The 19987-nt window shown below is 34.6% G+C and overlaps 1 protein-coding gene across 5 annotated transcripts in view; it reads right to left on the bottom strand.

Annotated features, from left to right (window-relative positions):
* Positions 1-19987, bottom strand: part of LOC106157571 (uncharacterized) — a 112566-nt gene that overhangs the window by 21350 nt on the left and 71229 nt on the right. For all 5 annotated transcript variants that reach the window (XM_087003717.1, XM_087003715.1, XM_087003718.1 and 2 more), the window contains exons 109-147: positions 19847-19984; positions 19279-19467; positions 18774-18896; positions 18290-18475; positions 17794-17913; positions 17267-17449; positions 16903-17031; positions 16403-16582; positions 16036-16164; positions 15417-15596; positions 14980-15105; positions 14407-14583; positions 13993-14130; positions 13546-13740; positions 12609-12737; positions 12105-12287; positions 11603-11728; positions 10995-11192; positions 10287-10400; positions 9861-10046; positions 9372-9533; positions 8813-8995; positions 8207-8308; positions 7612-7794; positions 7227-7355; positions 6672-6848; positions 6415-6537; positions 6017-6205; positions 5665-5784; positions 5021-5203; positions 4515-4637; positions 3915-4097; positions 3429-3557; positions 2959-3141; positions 2594-2722; positions 2095-2274; positions 1690-1824; positions 1058-1240; positions 224-529 (exon numbers count right to left, since the gene is read on the bottom strand). In XM_087003717.1, coding sequence (XP_086859843.1) covers positions 224-529; positions 1058-1240; positions 1690-1824; positions 2095-2274; positions 2594-2722; positions 2959-3141; positions 3429-3557; positions 3915-4097; positions 4515-4637; positions 5021-5203; positions 5665-5784; positions 6017-6205; positions 6415-6537; positions 6672-6848; positions 7227-7355; positions 7612-7794; positions 8207-8308; positions 8813-8995; positions 9372-9533; positions 9861-10046; positions 10287-10400; positions 10995-11192; positions 11603-11728; positions 12105-12287; positions 12609-12737; positions 13546-13740; positions 13993-14130; positions 14407-14583; positions 14980-15105; positions 15417-15596; positions 16036-16164; positions 16403-16582; positions 16903-17031; positions 17267-17449; positions 17794-17913; positions 18290-18475; positions 18774-18896; positions 19279-19467; positions 19847-19984 — 6231 coding nt within the window. The remainder of the gene's footprint in view (positions 1-223; positions 530-1057; positions 1241-1689; positions 1825-2094; positions 2275-2593; positions 2723-2958; positions 3142-3428; positions 3558-3914; positions 4098-4514; positions 4638-5020; positions 5204-5664; positions 5785-6016; positions 6206-6414; positions 6538-6671; positions 6849-7226; positions 7356-7611; positions 7795-8206; positions 8309-8812; positions 8996-9371; positions 9534-9860; positions 10047-10286; positions 10401-10994; positions 11193-11602; positions 11729-12104; positions 12288-12608; positions 12738-13545; positions 13741-13992; positions 14131-14406; positions 14584-14979; positions 15106-15416; positions 15597-16035; positions 16165-16402; positions 16583-16902; positions 17032-17266; positions 17450-17793; positions 17914-18289; positions 18476-18773; positions 18897-19278; positions 19468-19846; positions 19985-19987) is intronic.

Below are 19987 nucleotides of genomic sequence, written 5' to 3'. Positions count from 1 at the left end.
ATACATCTGGGTGCCATCTAGTGCCAGACAGTTTTTTATAATAATATTCAAAGAGGATCAGTCCCCCCTCTTCTAATTAATTTACCATATTGCACTACTGTATTTTACTAATATCATTATTGCCATTATTATTTACAAATTACTTTTTTCCATTTTGAATCCAATCTTATCAATTAATTCATAAGAGAAAAATTAACTGAACAGAACCGAATTAAAATCTCACCTTTAGGTCATTGTCCTCAGCTGCCACATTAATCACAAAGGTATCAATATTGACAGTTTCATTGACTGCAGCGCTGTAAGGCCCATTAAATTTGGGTGGCCCAGTGTCTCGTATGACCTTTATAGACACAGGGGTCAGTATGAACTTCTCTGGAGAGCCTCTGTCAGTGATGTTGATGTGGAAGTTAAAATCAGTAATGTTGGTCTCAGACAGAGGCGACTTCAATTGTAACTCTCCAGTGTCAGGCTGTATGTAAAACCAGTGCTTCACATCGTTGTTTCCAACAATTCTGTATGTCAACTGGTCCTAGGGAAAATAAATTATGAATTTTATATTACTGTAACAGTAGGATGTGAACAAAAATACAGATTGTCAATTATAACCAGTACTTCTTTTGAATGGTATTTGCTTCTTTCATACAGAAGAGAGACTTTTTAATTTCTTGTCTTCATTCAGGTAGGGAATTAACATACATTTTAAAAATATCAACATTGTTCAATTTTTTCTTAAAAAGCAAGCTATCCTGACAATAATCTTAACCTGGAGTACTGCACAATATGTTACACTAATTCTTACTGTAACGTGCAGCAGATTTGTAAGTGATCACACTCATACAGCACCCTGACAGCATTAAAAAAAAAGCAATTTTACATAAGAGGACTTCTGCAGATTTATCCCAAACTGAAAAGGACAAAAATTCTGGTCTAAAAATTCTGACCAACCAAGTTTATTTTTGAAACTGTCCTCCATACAACCAACTTTACACTCTGTAGTAATCTTTGCATTACAACACTATATGATACAAACTGTGTACATATCCAAGTGTAATCTTACCCCATCTCTATCAGATCCCATCACAGTGAAAATAACATAGCCAGGTGGCTGGAACTCCTGAAGATCTGTTGAAAATGGTCCGTTCAGCACCTCAGGTCCATACCTGTTCCTGTCCACATACACATAGAACTCTTTGACAGCTTTGTTCTCTGGGAAAGCACTGCAGTAGGCCTCAACACGAAGCTGAAATAAGGAGCACATGTGTTAATGTAACAGTGTGATATTGTTACAGGTATGGTGCCTGGTGTCGCAAAATGCTACGGAAATTAATGCATATTTGAAGGTGTGATAACATGATACCGTGTTGTGTGACAGATTAATATTTTGTTGACTGTGACAAAACACTATTCAGAGTCTCACATCGCCTTAATTTTGCTGAGAGAGAGGGATTCTTATATCAATTGACACATTCAAATAAGTATAGGTGTGAATTTACAAATTTATAAATTTGCTAAAAATGCATATTTATATGAGTTAAAAACTTTTTTCAAAACTCTTTTTGGTTGTACATTATCTGTAAAAATTAACAAAATACATATTAATAAATAACTTTTGATTGCATATTGCCTGCATAAACAAATAAAATTTTATTGTACATTATTTGAAGAAATTCATATGAAAATAAAACCTACCACATATGGGTTTGTGTTGGAGACATCCAGTTTAAGGTCAGTCTTCAAGGAAATCTCTCCTGTGGTGGGTTCAATTTCAAAGAAACTTGGCGCTGGGAATTCTCCAACCAAATTATATAGGATTTGGGCAGAGTCCTGAAGAAATAAAAAATATAGGGCAAATGGAAATTATACCACAGTAAAAAAAATTCAGTAAAAAAATCCAGGCAGTGATCCTTTCTTAAAATTTTAAAGCAACATGTAGGAGTTACAGATTTCATAATCAAAAACTTTGAATCTCAAATTTCATATCATCTGGTAGTCTGTATGATAACAAGAAAGGTTGCTAAAACAAGCAGAAAAATCAATCTTTTGATCAATGCATAACTCGTAAAACAAGGTAGTTTTTTGTAGTTGTGCTCTTACAGGACAGTCATCATCTCTTGCCCGCACAATGGTAATGACTGTGGTTTCATTGGTGCTGTCAGGAACGGTGAAATTATTCTGCTGTCCTGGGAATTCTGGGACATTTTTGTCTCTGTTCACATGGACAACAATATTGGAACAGGCAGTGCTACCATATGGGTCATATGCACACACTAATACCTATTGAAGAAAGAACAGAATACTATCGATCTGTTCAGTCATTATAATCAAACAAAAAAACAGATAATACAAATTTAAAAAAGTCAGTAATAAAGGTATTTAAATATATTTTACCTTGCATATATAGCAATCTATCTTATACTAAAACTAGTCTCATGTTTAAAGAAGAACAGCAAAGACTAAAGATTTCTGCATACATTTAAATCCACAAAATAAGAGACCTACAAATTAAACTGGTCTCTTTTGTGCCATGTACTAGTAAACTTAAGGTTGTCTTCAAATATATAAAAAAACAGTGTACAGATGTTTGTACACATACCACATAATTTTCAGTCCCTGATGTATCCAGTGTTAGGTCTTTCTTCACAGAGATGGCGCCAGTGTCTGGGTTCACCCAGAAGTACTCCCTGGCCAACTCACTGCCACTGATATTCCAGTACAGTTTGTCCTAAAACCAAGATATCATTATTTTGTATAAACCAATAAAACAAACAGCAGACAAGGAAATTTACAGGCTTGCTGGTTCGTAATAAAAGCTGTAGTTTGTATGTTAATAAATCAATATTTTTTAATTATAGGTTACTCAATCATTTTTTTCTTTTTTATCTCGTTTATTTTTGTATGAATCCATTCAGATTCATTCCAGACTATTTATAAAACCAAGTAATAAATAAATGTACTTACTCCACTGGGGTCTGTTCCATTCAGTATAAAGAGGTCCTCTCCTACCAACTGGGTATCCTGTATGGTGAGTCTGTGTGATGTTGGGAAGACAGTTACCTGCCCAGGGTTTCTGGTAACAGTAATATAGACATTGGCAACTCCCACAGAAGAAGGACTAGAAGTGTCGAACACGCGCACAACAAGCTGAAAACAAAAGGAAACACCATTAACACCATTAACACCATGTTCAACTCACTGTTGTGTGGGGTTTGTAAAAAACTATAAGCACTAGTAGATACTTTTTCAACCATATAAAATGAAAGTTTTCCATGAATTTACCCTAAAAAGCTTCTACTGGTCCATTCTATTATTTCAAACATTGACAAAATTTTTCAAATACCTGTAAGAAACCACTGAATAGCTAACTGCTATTAATATGATACATTTAATGAAAAGATATAACAACTAAGTTAAAATTTGACAGGTCTTACAGTGTAGGAAGTCAGTCGCAATGTGTCTTTTCTCAAACTTCGGGCTATCTGTATCTGCCCACTGGTCTCATTGATGGAGAAGAATGTTGGTGCAGGGTATATTCCATCTGATTCATACTTCAAATGGCCCTGGATACATAATATATGAAGATATCATTTATCTACACCGATACATAAATTAGAAAAAATAATCTTTGAAAAAAAAAACATTTTCATCTTCAATAGTGATTCCCAAGATTAATTTATAATGAATGTTTGAAGATTTGTTACATTTTCTAGCATACATCGCAGTGACTTTTAAATCTTGCATTATTTCAATTTAAAATAACTATAAAACAGTATAACTACAATCATTGAAAAGATTTATCAGCTAAACTTTTTCTCATAAATTCATATAAACAAAGGAAACTGAGGGATATAAATTCATTAGATTTGATTACGCTCATAATAAATGCCATTTCTCATGCAAAATAACTGTCAACTTACAACCACATTGTCCTTCCTGCCTTGGATAGTGGCAATGACAGTCCCCACTGCCATATCTTCTGGTATCTCCAAAGTGACATTAGCGACCTCTGGTGTCACATCCTTGATCACATTGACCCTAATGTTGACTTCTGCTGTGTTTGGATTGTCACCTACTCCTCTGTCAGATATTGTGACCATGCACTGTTGAAAAAAAAAAAAAGATTTATAACCATACATAGGTGTAAACATTAAACAGTTGTTATACTGCTGAAACTGCATATATCTTAAATGAAGCAGTTGAAAGTCTTGGAATCTCTTGACTGTGCAACTGATGATTTCTTTCATCAGTGCCAGTTAAATGTGCTACATGTACTTTTATTGGTGACTCAGAGAAAAATATCATATAAAAGGTAGAGCAATTGCATTATATACATTCAATCAAGTAACCTTAAAATAAAAAGTTTAAAGTGAACAAAATAACCAAAATCCCACATATATCATCAAAAAAAGAATTCAATTAATGAATATTAAATAACAATCCATAATATTTCACTATTCTCTTGACTATCTGGAGCAGATATTCTATAAGTCAACACGCAATTACTATAATATACTTACATCAAATGTTCTTGGTGAAGATTCCTCTAGTGTACTACGTAGGGACATCATTCCAGTATCAGAATCCATGTAGAAGTACTGAAGACAATCTCTGCTACTTGTTAGCTTATAACGTAGATGATCCTGAATCCATAAAAATTAAGAAACTGAAGAAAGAGGTGCATAGGCAATAATGTAAGGTGTTCTTAACGTCTTAGATGTAAGGCTACCCACAAGTGTACAATTAGAGTAGCTTTTTATCGAGACCAAATGTCATATTGAAGATCAGAGACCTCTGTAACCTACAGTGAAACTGCCCCAATTCTGAAAATCCAGCAACTTTCCTAACAAAAGTTTCATTACAACATTAAAAGCAGGAAAATCTGCATCCCTGCTACCTTAATGATAACTTAAGTATAAAAATTGATTATGCATCACATTATTATTCCTTAACTTTGTTAAAAAAGCATATGCAAAATACTTGAGTATAAATAAACAAATGTAAACTCTTTCACCCAGGTGCATACATTATCTTTATCTGTAGCTGTCAAAGTAACAATCCTAGCACCCAGTTGATGATAATCTGTGATGTTCACTACTATGTAGTTGTATTCCGGCACAGGAGGATTCTCATTACGAGACACATAGAAGACAACATCAGTGTACGCCTTTACATCTGGGCGCAGACTGCTGTAGGCTGCTATTCTTTGCTAAAATGGACAAGAAAAACATATCTTCACATCCCAGGGGCAGATTTAGGGTGTCTTCTGGGTGTTCCGGAAGACGGTCAGATTTTCATGTTTACATTGATGGGTATCTAATATTTTCTGTTGGAAGACGGTCAAAAATGAAGGATGGATAAACAAAGATAATTTGGAAGAATGCCAGAAAATATCTTTGGATCCACCCCTGCATCCAATATCTAACAAAAAAAAAAAAATTACTTTCAAAAATGATGATTACTGATGGCATTAAATAATATGATCCTACCATAAATATCTACTGAATTGGTTAATCTATTTATTTCACTAAGTTACATTATGTATATTGGATAAGACACTAATCCCACAATTAACCAATTAAAATGTTCAATGTTGCCCTTCACAAATTGGAAAACAAAAAGCATTATATAAAACGTGTGTAAAAAGTCCTTCTGTAATATTAGTCTTACTCTATACACATCCAGGTTCCCATCTCTCAGTGAGTTTGTCAGGTATATAAACCCAGTGTCTTTTTGGATGCGGAAGAACTGTCCATACTCTGCCAGCTCATACTGTACTCTTCCCTGAGACTGAAGAAGAGGAGTAAAACGTATGTCAGGTTTGAAATAAAAGTTTAAACTAAATCATTCTAAATAATTATGTGGTTCTGTCACAACATATATAGAGTCAAAAGTTTTGTGCCAGAGGCACTGCCAAGTTGTAAAACATGAAGTGACATATCACTGAATATCATGAAAAGTTTGGGATGTTTATTTATTTAATTTTTCTATCAATCCAATGTGTAAAACAACTGAATCTTACACCAGAGGGCAGCCTTGCCAGCACTTGGTCAAATACCAAACTGTCAGTAGGTCTGTTTTCAGAGACATTGACAATATAGGGAGTATTTTCAAAGACAGGCAATCCAGTGCTTGTGCCCACTACTTGGATAGTGAAAGTGGTCTCCTCTGAGTTGGGAGGCTTTCCATTGTCTGTGGCCCTGACAGTTAGCTAGAACAGTAAAGGTCAGAAATAGACAGAGGCCAAATTGCATTTAACTTATATCAATTGCAAATTAGCAACCAAAATACCTTGGACAAAGATGTTATAACCAATTTGTTTAAATAATCAAAATATCACTTATCAATATTCAAATTGCTTAACATTTAAAATATCAAGTTTCTGTTCAAATTAATAAAACATGAGTGGAAGATAATTACATAAAATGTCTCATTCCTGCCAGCTGGCAGAGGTCTCTTAATATGCACTGCCCCAGTATCTTTGTTGATATAGAAGTACTGCATTGCTCTCTGGTTGCCTATCAATTCATACTCCATCTTTTGCTGAAGAACATAAAAAGTGCACAGTATTAAAATCATGGTAATTTCTCAACAAATTAAAAACTAAAAATTATTATAATTAATAATATTAATAATATAATTGATAGTAAAATATCTATCAGATCATTACAACTTACCCTCTCAGCATCGACTGCAGTCACATTGACTACTACACCCCATCCATAGTCTTCAGCAATAGTCTTGTCATAGTCCCCGATAAATATGGGATATCCAGGATTTCTATTGACTCTGAATATAGTCAAAGCCTCTCTTGAGTTCTCGGGGAAAGCAGTGTCATACACACGGACCGTCAACTAAAAAGAAAATTTTCTTTTAATTAATGACACACAAATTACATGGTTTATAATACTGAAAAAGGCACGGCATTGAGTTTCATACAATAAATAAATTAATATGGCTATTTATGTAATGCATACAAAACCAAACAGGACCACTGGTAATAAGAGAATATATTATCAGTTATTTAGTATTACAAGGTCTTTTATGTTTTTTCCACAAACAAACTATTACTTATTGGATAAGTTTCCATGTCCATCGGTCAAAAGTCACAAGTAATTTTCTGTTCATGGAAAAATAGTTTGCCAATCAAATGAACTTATTTCAACTTATTTACATGTAGTATCAGTTTACAAGCTGCTAAATTATGGAATTAAAACATGAATTACACTTACAAAGTACTGTGTATTAAGTGCAGGGTCTTCTAGCAGGGACCTCTTTAGGTAAATTTGACCAGTTTCATTATTGATTCCAAAGAACTGCATTGATGTGTGATCCCCTACCAATTCATACACCAGCTCACCCTGAAATGTAACAACAGAAATTAATTTTCAAGAGATACAAACAGGAGAAAATATTTCACTGACATATGTATCCATTTGCAGCAGTTACGTATATACTTGTATAATTTTACAATTTTGTATAATTTATAAAATAAATCTAGTTTTTCTAAAACACATATCTTCTACCTTAATGGATCTGACCACTAATTGCAGATCATAATAAGTAGTTACTGTATCACTAATCATTTCACAATATTAAAGGAAAACACAGTAATACCCTAAGATTGGCATCAGTAGCAGTGACATTAATAATGCCCCTATTCCTGGGCCAAGTCACTTCTACATCCACACCAGGTGGCAGGGTGACAACCGGCAGATCAGTGTCAAAGACAACATGGATGTGGACTGTAGCATTGTCTGTCTTCTCAGGGTTTCCTCTGTCACTGGCTTGTACGTTGAGCTACAGGTAAAAAGAAATGCTGCCTGTTACCTCCACATACACTCTTTAATAAGTGAAATTAAAATAATCAAATTTTTAGTTTGTACAAACAAGGATGACGGTGAAATTATACCGTGTTTGGGCATATATGTATGTATGTATCTGTCAGACTTCCAAATCACTTTACTCAGGCACCTAACAAACATCATAGCTAGAAATATATCAAAATTATCATCCAATAACAAGTCAATAATTTGCTTAAATGTTCCTTTAAACATACAAACATGATATTACTCAACATGTATGATATCATTTTAATTCACATTAACTTCTGACAGTATTGTTAATTTCTGCAATTTCTTCAGAAAATCATTTCATTAATCATTTAATTAAAAATTTTCCAAGTTGAGAAAATAAGATATATTTTTCTTACATAATAGTCTGAGTCTGAGAGTTGTCCAGTTGTGTAGATCCATCCAGTTGTAGGGTGTATGAAGAATTGTCCTCCACTTAATATACTGTATGTGATAGGATCCTACAATAGCAACAGGAGATCATGAAAATTATTGTGCATCATTAAGAAAAGAGAAGAGAAAATTATTCGATACTTTTTGGTGCAGAAAATTATTTGGTATAAGAACTCCATGACACCAAATATATTATGCGACACCTAAAATCACAGCTGGTGAAACTATCATAGCAGCCACATTATTATCTGTTTCATTTCTGCAGCTGGATTCAGTTCAACTTTTACAGAGTTCTTGGTCTACTGCTAAAATGCTCAACCAAAATTCATAGTAAATACAGTATATCTAAGGTTCTTTGTTAAGTCCTAGGTGTAATTGCAGTTGTTTTTTTTCTCAAATCCACTAATTTTGGTTGTCAGCAGCTCATGCCCCTAATGTTCTAATATATCCATTTCTGTCAGAGATTTTTACCTCTACCAGCAGTATTTTGCTACAACCTTATTTGTTGTCTACTTTCTCCCCCTTAAAAAGGACATTGCCATTCATTTTTACATTCACTGTTCAGTACTCACCCCATCCTCATCAGTGGCCTTGACTTGTACTAGTGCTGCTCCAATTGGTGTAGTGTCCTCTACCTCTACAGGGTACAAACTGGGGTTGAAGTACACGTTGCCACTGTTACGGTTAACATTAATCTGAACTGTGGCAGTATTCTTGGTATCAGTGTATGCTTGGTCGTATGTGACCAAGATTAGCTGGAAACAGGTAGTAATATGGTAAGAAGATGGCATGTTCTAAGAATTTAAAAATACTAACTTCTAGAACATGAAATCTACACCAAGGCATGCTTTTTTTGGCTATGACAGAATGTAGTTCAACCAAGTCAGGTCAAAGCTGCATAATACTTATTTTTAAGACCAAGAAAATGATTCTCAGTTGCACTATTACACATAAAGTATTCACTATTTTTAAGTTTCGTTAAAACTGATCAGAAATGGTAGAATGATGAGATTATGTCCAAGAGAAGACAGACAGACAGGCAGACTGCAGGAGTGCATCAACATCGTTGCCAGGGAAAAAACAAAAAAGAAGTTTGTAATTTGTAGTTGCTAGAGTATCTGGAGTACCTACTTGGTAAGGGTTTGGCCTTGTATCTCTTGCTACACTAGCCTGAAGGTATATATTGCCCTCTAAGTAATGTGCATCTCCACCAGTGTTCTCATAGCGCGTTTCATTGAAATTGAAGTAGAACATGGCACGTGGTGTGCCAACTGGCCAGATAATGATTCTGTCCTGTAAAAAAAAAGGCCGTTTTTGTATGAAAGTTGATACAGAAAAATGGTGCCTCAATATATCTTACAAATGATCCTGTGCTCTAGAAAAAATTATTAGAAGAAAAGCACTGATCTTGTACTGAAGCTGAAAGACCACCTGAAGGTTTTTCTCCAGTACCAAAGGGGCAAAAAAAGAAAATAATATTCAAAACATGTATACTTATCTTCTAAGAATCAACCTACAACTTTTCAAAAAGGAGACATTATCCCCTTTAATATCTCATTTTAATCCACTTTTAATTGCGTGAGGAAAGAACATATCAAAGATTCTGATTGGCTCACTAACCTGGACACTGTTACTCCTGGAAACAAGACTAGGTAGCACCACAGTGCCATCCTCAGCTGTGTCATCTATGGTAACATTGTAGAACTGCTGCTCAAAGTATGGCTGTAGACCTCTGACCACTTCTACTTGGACTTCGACTTCTGCAGACTCTGGTGGCTGGCCATCGTCTGTCACACTCACATTCAACTGTTGACATGAATGACATGTGTCATATGTTATGTAAGGTCAATGTAACACAATGGTATACTACTAACACACTGCCATACAGTCTAATATTTCTATAGTTTCTTTACCCAATAATATATCAACTATACATATTGATGCTACAACAAGTAGTTAACTGGATCATACTAGCTACATTCCAAATACAGAAAGTGATTTTTTAACAAAAGGAAGCAGTAAAAATAGGTTATTTCAATATACTACCACGTGGTTATTTTGAGTAGTTCCAAGGAGAGTTTTCTTTAATGAAATCTGGCCTGTGCGTGGATTGATGAAGAAGAAGTCACTATTTCCAACAAATTCAAAATACAAATTGTCCTGAAAGAAAACAGAACAAAAATAATATATATGGATAACAATAACTTTAATGATAATAAAAAATTATTGTATGCAGTTATTTTTTCTTATTTAAATTTTTCTATTACACTTAATAACTGAATCGTCTGTTTCCATCTACAAATCAAGTAATTTTTAAATTATGTACTACTTGCAATGCTACATGTGTGAAATTGAGGACAAATCTTACAGAAATTGCTTAACAGCATCAGTCACAAATCCATGTAAGGTAATGGTTGATTGCACACAGAAAAACAGACTCTCTGGCTCTTAAGCTTCTTAGACAAAGGTCATCTGTTGTCCAAAGCCCATCTCTCTATAACTATATACTGTATCATTTGGCCAGGTGGCCTATTACTTGCTAGTCATTCTTTTGACCAACGCAATCACTGGAAGATGTCTGTTTGGCCTGCTTAAGAGCATGCTTTGGTTGAAACCTGTTCACAGTTTGTCATGTGCTATTGCAGCATCAGACTCTTTTTAATCTTCCTGCAAATAAAACTTTTTACTTTGGTATGCAAATTAAAACATGGTTTACCTGACCAAAGGTCACTGGCTTCAAAATCATTAACTTACCCCATCCAAGTCCTTGGCCACCAATCTGTCCTGACCGTTTATAGTAATAGGAACCCCAAGCTGATGGTTCTCCTTCAGCTGAACAATGTTTAATTGTGATGGGAAGTATGGTTTATGGGGATTTCTATTGACATTCACTGTGTAGAGCTGTCTGGTTTTATATTCTGGGCTGTCTGTATAGTATGCCTCAATGTCCAGCTGAAAATGAAAATTAAAACCAGGCCTTAACAAACAGGGGGGATGGGGGTTTCAGGGTGATCTTTCACACAGATCACATAGTTACCAAAACTGAAAATAGTTCACCTGTATTCTCAGTAGACCAGGTGGAGCTTTGAGAGGGAGATGCAACATACTCAAATAGACAAATGTTAGTCCAGTAATAGATTCAAATTACTTACTCTTTAAGTAAACATTTAACTGGAAAACTAACATAAATAGTATGTTCGTTTCGGGCTGTACTTTTTAAATAACTAGTGGCAAACTGAAGATCGGGTGTATAGGTACAGATTTGAACCAACTTTTTAACTCTTCCCAACCCTAAGCGTCCAGAGTGTGCATATGTTTTATTTTTTAATTCCAAAATTTTTACTGATCTCCAAGATACTTACATAGTAAACCAAGTTGACCTGAGAGGCGAGATCTAAAGACTTGATATACAGTTTACCAGTATCACTGTTGACCCTGAATAAATCCGGAGCTGGAGCCTCACCAACTATATCTAGATTTATTGGTGCCTAGAAATTAACAAAAGAATTTGTAGAAATTATGGAAATTATTATAATTAAAGCTAAGGCTTTGATAATGGGTGAATTGCAATATTTTTTTGAGATAAAAATATTTATATTGATAATATTAATATATTGATAGTAATTAAATGCAAGATGTTTCATATAAAATGTGACAGTGTTGTTATACTGTTATGTATAATAAAAGATGCTTACAAACACTATATGAGAATTTAATATAAGTTTTGAACTTGGAAACATGCTTGGCATACATGTATTACTAAGTGCTGTACTAAATCTATATATCACATCTTTTTATTTGAACCTGAACCTTACTTTTTATACTGGTGAAAGTATACTTATATCTTAATTTATGTCAACTTACAACAGATCGATCTGAAACCAACACTCTGAAGAATGAGTCACTGAGGTGGAAGTTCTGGCTGACATTGGCAGCGTAAGGTGGCAAGAAAACTGGAGCTCTGTTTGCACGTCTTTCAATGTTCACTGTTACATAGGCCTGACTCTTGGCTACTGGTATACCAGAGTCTGCTGCCTCAATTATGAACTGAAAATAAGATGTACAGTAGTTTTCAGTCTCTTTTTGGATTATTCACATAATTTTGGCCACATACATTTTTGTCCAAATGGATTTTTGTCTGTTGCACGAAATCAATCTCAAGTAAGTCTTCTAGATCAAATTGCAGAATATGCTTGAAGTGTGGGGTGACTTAAAACTGTAATGGACAAATAAAAATGAATTTTCTGTTGCTTTATAACACTCAAGTAAACAAGACCAATTATGTCTGGCAAAGGAAACCCTCAGCAAAAGAATTTCAAAGTTTCTAAACATAATCACAAAGGCAAAACAAAAACAAAAACAACTTACAGTGTAGACATCAGAGGCTGTAGTTAGATTTTTAATTACTTTGATGTCTGCTGTATTTGGATTGACAAAGAAGTACTCAGATACCGAGTTACCATCAGCAGTCTCCACAATGCTGTATGACACCGTATCCTAGAATATAGCAATATTTATATGTTAGCTGAGACACTGCTGGAGCATCTTACATATTTTATATCATTTTCTGTTACAATGAAATTCACAATAAATAAATAAATGAATAAATAAAACATATGCAGGTTTGATGCTGCTTAAAGCAAGACACTGGAAATAGAGCATACCCATTATGTTAAAAAGCAGCTTGAAAAGCTATGTGAAGTGATGGAGCAACTGCCTTATTTACTTTTAAGTTAATAAAATACTACACATCAAGACTGCACAAAAATTAAAGCTATATTGTGCTCCTGTTGCCCACTCCATTTGGACAATAAACTTGAAGCAAAAATGGTGATGTTTTATCTAGTAATGTTGTGAACAAACCTTGAGTATGTAAGACAGAAGAATGTTGCATGTCAATGGTTAATTGTAATGTACGGGTGCAATAATGTGATAAATAAAATGAATTACAAAATATGGTGTTATCAATGTATCAAGAAGCACTTGATTTACTTACATTTTCATCAGAAGTTGTCTACATATTTAGAAGGAAACAGTTACAGTAAAATGCCAAAGTGTACTGAACACCAAGCAAAGGTATAGCAAAGTGATAAATAAAACTTAATTATCATTGCTTATCAATGATTTAAAGGTATTTAGCCCTGCTTTAACCTGGTTTCAAATATGAAGAATGTGACATTTGGTATGGACAGGTTTTTACCCAATTTAAGTTGGAGTCATATGTTTTTGGTGTGGTGGAAAGAAGATAATTCTAAAATAATAATTGTTCAGGTAAGGTAGAAATTACATAAAAATGTTGGCTTACATTTTCTGGATCTGTTGCTCTGATACGAGGAGGAGGTAGACTCAATCCAACACTATATGTGTCAGATATCGTGTAGTTGTAGGAGTTCCTCTCAAACCTCGGTGGATTGGGGTTGGACAGGCGATTCACCCTCACTATCAGCTCTCCACGCCCTTTCCTGCCTGGCACTGCAGAATCATGGACTGTTAGCTCAACCTAGAAAATAACAAAAAATATGCAAGTCAATATAGAATAATAAATAAATAAATAAATAAATAATACAATTTATTGTGTCAGGTATGGCAATGTTGCACAGAAATTGGTGTCACACCTTTTTGCAGTGTTTGTTCAGCACTCTGCCCTCTTTATTCTGACAATGTTCTGGGAGCACCGTTACTTTATTCAACATAGCAAAGCTCTGTAGAAACTGGAGAACTATGATTAATAATAATAAAAATTGGTACGTACTGTGTATACTCTGGTTCCATAGTTGTCTGATCTCAAATCTCTTCTTATTTTCACCTCGCCTTCTCCCCGGCTGTTGTTCCCTACTTCAAAGTACAACTCAGCGGGAAAGTTACCAACCACTGTATAGACAAGGTTACCCTAAAAAATAACCATAATTTTTATTCAGAATTTAACTTTGAACATATATCTTCAGCCAAAGCAAGTTACAAAATACCCTATGAATACTGTTTGGGACATAATTTTCTAACAATTTCAAGTAAAGTAAATTAACACGTTAAACACATTTTTTTTTTCAAAAATTTCATTTCATTGACATAACCTCTTTTTGAAAATAAACTTTCAAAGGGAAATGGAAATGAACCCATCTCTTGAGCATTAAAAAATCTTATGGCCTAACACCTGTTGGCTACTTACAGACAAAGTATTATCTCTTCCAAGAGCTGTGAAGATGGTGGATTTTACAGCCCGGGTGTCAGGGATATCGATAGTTTCTGGTAAGTTTTCAAAGAACGGAAGGCTGTCTCCCACCACATTGATGTAGACCAGCGCTGTGGCATTTTTACCACGTCCATCTTTAGCCATTACCACCAACTAGAACAGAAAATGTCTGTCTGCATCCGACTTCACACTGACTATTATATAATGTGTACATGTAGGAGTTTCAGTGTTCCCTTGCACTTATTTTAATGCTCTAATAATATGTTACAGTTAAAGTGTTGTGTTTTGGTCATTTTGTTGTTTTCAGTTTTCAATATCATAATAATACATAGTGCATTAATTTATTGTTATAGAAGTGAAATGAAGGAAGCATTTAGAGTTACAGTTACCGTACTTTATAGACAGTGGTGTTTTATAGTTAAGATTACTCTCACTTCAAAATTTTTGTTGATTTATGTCTTGGTAACACAGCTCTAGTTTTTGTACATCTAACAGCATTTTGTTGTCATTTTTATAGTATTCAGTATTTCATTTCATCAACAAACTTACAGTATACTCATCCTTTTGTGCTTCACTGACAGGTTTCCTCATGTAGATCACTCCATCGTCTGGGGTAATGTGGAACAAGTTGAGGCCATCATCATTAGCACTCTCTATTGTATATCTCAGGTCATCCTAACAAGACAAAACAAATAAATATTAATGTTTGTTTGATCCAATATCCAGCTTAACCAAATACCAAAATTTATACACTGTCAGACATTTAACAATTCAAAAATACTTTATAACTCTGTGTTGTGTTATGTTCAAGAATAAATATTATGATTTTCCATATGAATTAATATTGACATGAAATTGGGCTAAAAGTTCAACCAGAATTCTTTAGAAAGAATACTGTGCATTCTTTTAATCATTTCAATTAAGAAAACATCATTATTGTAAAAATCTTGTGTGTGAGTGGATATTATACATAATGTTGTCCTCACCCCATCCTCATCAGTAGCATAGACCTGTATGAGCATCCCCCCTGGAGAGATATCAGTCAGGTTCACGTTGTAAGTGGGTGGTGTGAACCTGGGTCCAGTTGGGTTCCGCATTACATTGATGACACCAGTGGCTGAGGCTTTGTTCTCTGGGTAAAGAGAGTCATAGACCTCCACTCTCACCTGTGAAAAAAAAATGGTTTGTGAACAATAAGTATTGGTTCTTTATAAATTAAATAATAGGGATAAAAAATAAAACAGAAAATAGTGTCAAGTCATGCATTTTAATCTTATAATGAATCATGGGCAAGAAATGATCCAGCGTGCGATCAAGTCTGGTACAATTTCAAGAGTAACATAGAGACACTATTTCCTCTACAGTGACACTATTGAATCTTCCAAAAGGCTGTCACATTCTGGCAGGCCTATTCCACTGTAAGTTCCACTTACTTCATGCAGAATAAATGCAAAGAAGTGTATGGCATCTAGTACCTGTCACATCCAACACATTCCTGGCACAACCCCTATCTTCACACCTAACACACTTCAGCACACCATCCAGCACTTGTCACATCCAACACACTCTTGGCACAACTGCAATCTTTACACCTAATACACTTACAATAAAAGCTGGCAGCTGCAGGCTGTCTTCCCTCAATGACCTGTGCACCCTGATCACCCCAGTGTCTTCTACAATGGAGAAGAAATGTGGAGCTGGGTAGACTCCTGTAATACGGAACCTTGGAGAACCCTGCAAGAAAAAAATTCAATTTATTAACAGTCATGTGCTTAAGAGTATGAATACAGTGAGTAAAGACTGAGAATAACTCCATCTGCATTCTCAAAAGACTGGCTGAATTAAGTCTTTGCGAGGGAGAAAAAACAGCATTAACTAGATTAAATTGTTCATCATGTGACAGATTTTAAAATTTTCATTATACAAAATATGACTGGATAACTAATCTACACATCAAAAGGTGGGTACTCACTCTGAGTCCAGAGCCAGTAGCGGTGATCACTTTGACAAATCCTCCCACTGGGTGTGACTCAGATATATTGGCAGTGAATGAAGACACACTGATTCCACCTATCCTGTCAACAAGCACATGCACTGTGGCATAGCCAAACTGAGGGCGGGGGTAGCCGCCATCAGCTGCTTGGACAACCAACTATTGAAAACAAATGAAAAAGGTTATTTGAACATTCTCACATGGTTTATGGTAATTAAATGTTAGTAAAGCAAAATGACAGAAAAATCACTAAAATGAATGTCTCAGTATACATTTTGCAAACATTTACACCAACCCTCACAAACATATTTTATATCTCATTTTAAGATGAGAGTCTCACAAATTCAAAGGACACACTGTCATATTTGTACCATGATGTCACTTAAAAGTCCAATTTAACAATTACTTTATTCTTTTCAAAATGTGTCTGTAAAATTATGACAATGGAACAGAGAGATTACTTCAGTTATCAAACTTACAGTATAGCGGGTGGAGTTGTCATATTCCACAGAATTTGTAAGAGATATTGCTCCAGTATTTGGGTCAATCCTGAACCACTGGCTGGAGTATTCAGGGATCACCATTATCAGACTGTAGGTCAACTCATCCTAAATAAACAGAGAATCATCTTAGCTCAAAGTTGCAAACACAATGTATTTCTTTATACATGTATAACATTCTATACCTCTTTGACTTTTGTGAGTAAAATACACCTGACAACTTTTTTTTCACCTACTAGCAATATTCTTTTAAGCATGAGCTTTTTCACATACAAAGTGAAAATAAATTTTAGCTGCTACAATCAAATTTAAGATAAAAGTGAGAAAGAGATCATATACTTACGCCATCTTCATCAGTGGCAGTCACTGTGCGGAATGGTGTATTTACTTGCTGATCTGGATCAATCGGAACCATAATAACACTAGGGTTGAACTGCGGGGCTTTGGTATTGGTGTTTACAAACAGTGTCACTGTGCCAGTTGTGCTTAGCTGTGGTTGATCTATGACCCTAGCAAGCACTTTAAGCTGGAAATGAAGCACATTTATATAAATAATATTGATGATATATTTATAAAACATGTCACCCAAGCTTAAATATGACTTTTGTGAACAAAGCTACATGTAAATCTATTGTATCCACAACCAAAGTGTGCATAGTTTCAACAGAGACAAACAATGACTAATATTTAGTTAAGATATTTCTATCAAAACACTGCCAGTACAATGATAAAAAAAATGTTCCCAAAGAGACCAAACATGTTTTTCCAAATATGAGGCATGGCATTTCTGACTCAACCTTTCCTCAAAGGACCTTGAACACAACTGAATTACACAATAGACAACAAAAATGGTTATTTTACAATACTTACAATATACATAGAGATATCTCTATCCAGGGGACGTCTGACAATAATCTCTCCAGTTGTTTGGTTTATTCTGAAGTACTGTGTGGCTGGACCCTCTCCTACTAGCTGGTACTCAAGATCTCCCTGAAAGTTTTTGCACCTTGATGAATATGACCTTTCTAAACAGACTATTGTCATCATTTAGATATCTTCATATTAAAGTAAATCAACATTTTTTTGTAGTGAGCACACTTGAACCCAGGAGAATTATTTCCCTTTCCTTTTCTTTTCAGATTTTCCCGATGAAAATTATTGCTTTAGACATATTTCTATTAACTAAAGTAAATAAATTGTTTTACCTGTGATAACTTGGACACTATATTCTGTTCATTAGAAAGGCTATTAACATAACTTAGTATAATATAATTATTTTGAAAAAGTGCACTTATCATGTGCTAAAATAATTACAATTATTATTTTATTTATAAAACATTTAATACATTACAGAATTAATACTTACTCCCTGGGGGTATATTGCCTGTACTCTATAGACTATATATCCCGAGTTCACGCCAGGTGGGAAGTTACTGAGGGTGTGAGGTACATTTGTAAACTGTGGCAAGTTGCGATTACGTGACACGTTAATGGTACTGGTGAGATTGACACATTTCTTAGGACGATCGTCATCACAAGCCTCAATCACAAGCTGAAAGATTGGCAAAATCTCCTTAATATGTGGCTAATAAATAAAGGTATATTTATAACTGTAAAAAAGAATAAAAAAGAACAATGGTACTTTAAATGTGGTGTGTTCTTTAATCATCCTTAAACAGCCTTTTTTGCTTAAATTTATTTGCTTTGTACTATGGACAGTACTGTACACATATCCACAATAATAACAATATTTATAATATGAAAAACTTCAGCAGTTCAATTGTAAAAACAGGAAAAACACAGAATAAAAGTTCTTCAAGTTGGTAAGGCATTAAGATATAAGAACTCACATAAAAGTATGAAGTGGTCACATCTGCCAGAGACTTGATCAGAATAATTTCTCCCGTGGTTGGGTGGACAAAGAAGTGTGCCTTGGCATTTTCATCTCCAACCAGATTATATGTTATGGAGCCCTGTAATGAGTACATATAACTAGATATACAGATGCCAATATGTGACTACCCACATTCAAACCTATGTATAATATTATTACCTTCGCTTTCATTTGTTTTAGAGAAATGTTTTTGACAGTTTTTCTGTACGGAGAAATCATTATATTGATTCATCATCATGTGAGCTATAAAATACAAATAACAATGTGCTATAAAATTCAACTTAATACAACCAATTGTTTTTTGAATGAAAACAGAAAGTTGCTTTTCCTCTTACTTTTCCATAATGGCAAATTGAAACAAAGACTCATTTTCTCTAAGATTTATAATCTGTTTAAAAATTGACTGAGACAATATAAAGGCTATTACTAAAATCCCCTAGGCTAGGCAAGTCTTAACTTACGCCATCAGGATCCCTGCCTTGTAGTATGATAACTAAACCTCCAATGGGGTGTGTGTCTGTGATGTTGCTATAGTAAACAGTCCGGTTAAACTGGGGTCCTGCCTGGTTACGTCGCACATTGACATACAGAGTAATGTATACAAGAGGCCCGGACCCAGGCTCAGCCACATTATATCCAGCAACCAAGAGCTGAAAATATGATATTTTATAGGATAATAAGAGTTTCTTTATTTGCAAGATTCAAAGGATCATTCAAAATGTTCTGATTGCAATTTCATATTACATTTGGATATATTATGAATCATGAATTGAATAGAAAAATGTTTTGTTTTTATCAAAAGTCTTTTCTTAGATGATTTAGAAATAAAACTAATTCTAAATCTCACACATTTACCAATTAAGGAATATTGAAAGTTATCTTTCATGATGATCTTTTCAAATTAAAAGAGGACTTAATATATGCATGTCAACACAAATGGTTTGCCTAAAATATCTAGAACAAAATTAATGTAATAGGTATAATTATCATCATCATCACCATCATCATCATCCTCAACATAACACTTACAGTGTACTTGGGTGACAGCTGGACATCATTCAGCAGACTTTGCTTCACTTGCACATGGCCATCTTGGGTTACCCGGAAGAAGTAGGACGCAGGATATTGCTGCTGCTCCTCTGCCATCTCATAGCGCAGGACGACATTCTG

The sequence above is a fragment of the Lingula anatina genome, chromosome 2 (assembly GCF_051362555.1).
Source record: "Lingula anatina isolate TDL-2025a chromosome 2, LinAna3.0, whole genome shotgun sequence".
Classification (NCBI taxonomy): domain Eukaryota; kingdom Metazoa; phylum Brachiopoda; class Lingulata; order Lingulida; family Lingulidae; genus Lingula; species Lingula anatina.
This window is presented reverse-complemented; position numbering and strand designations above follow the sequence as displayed.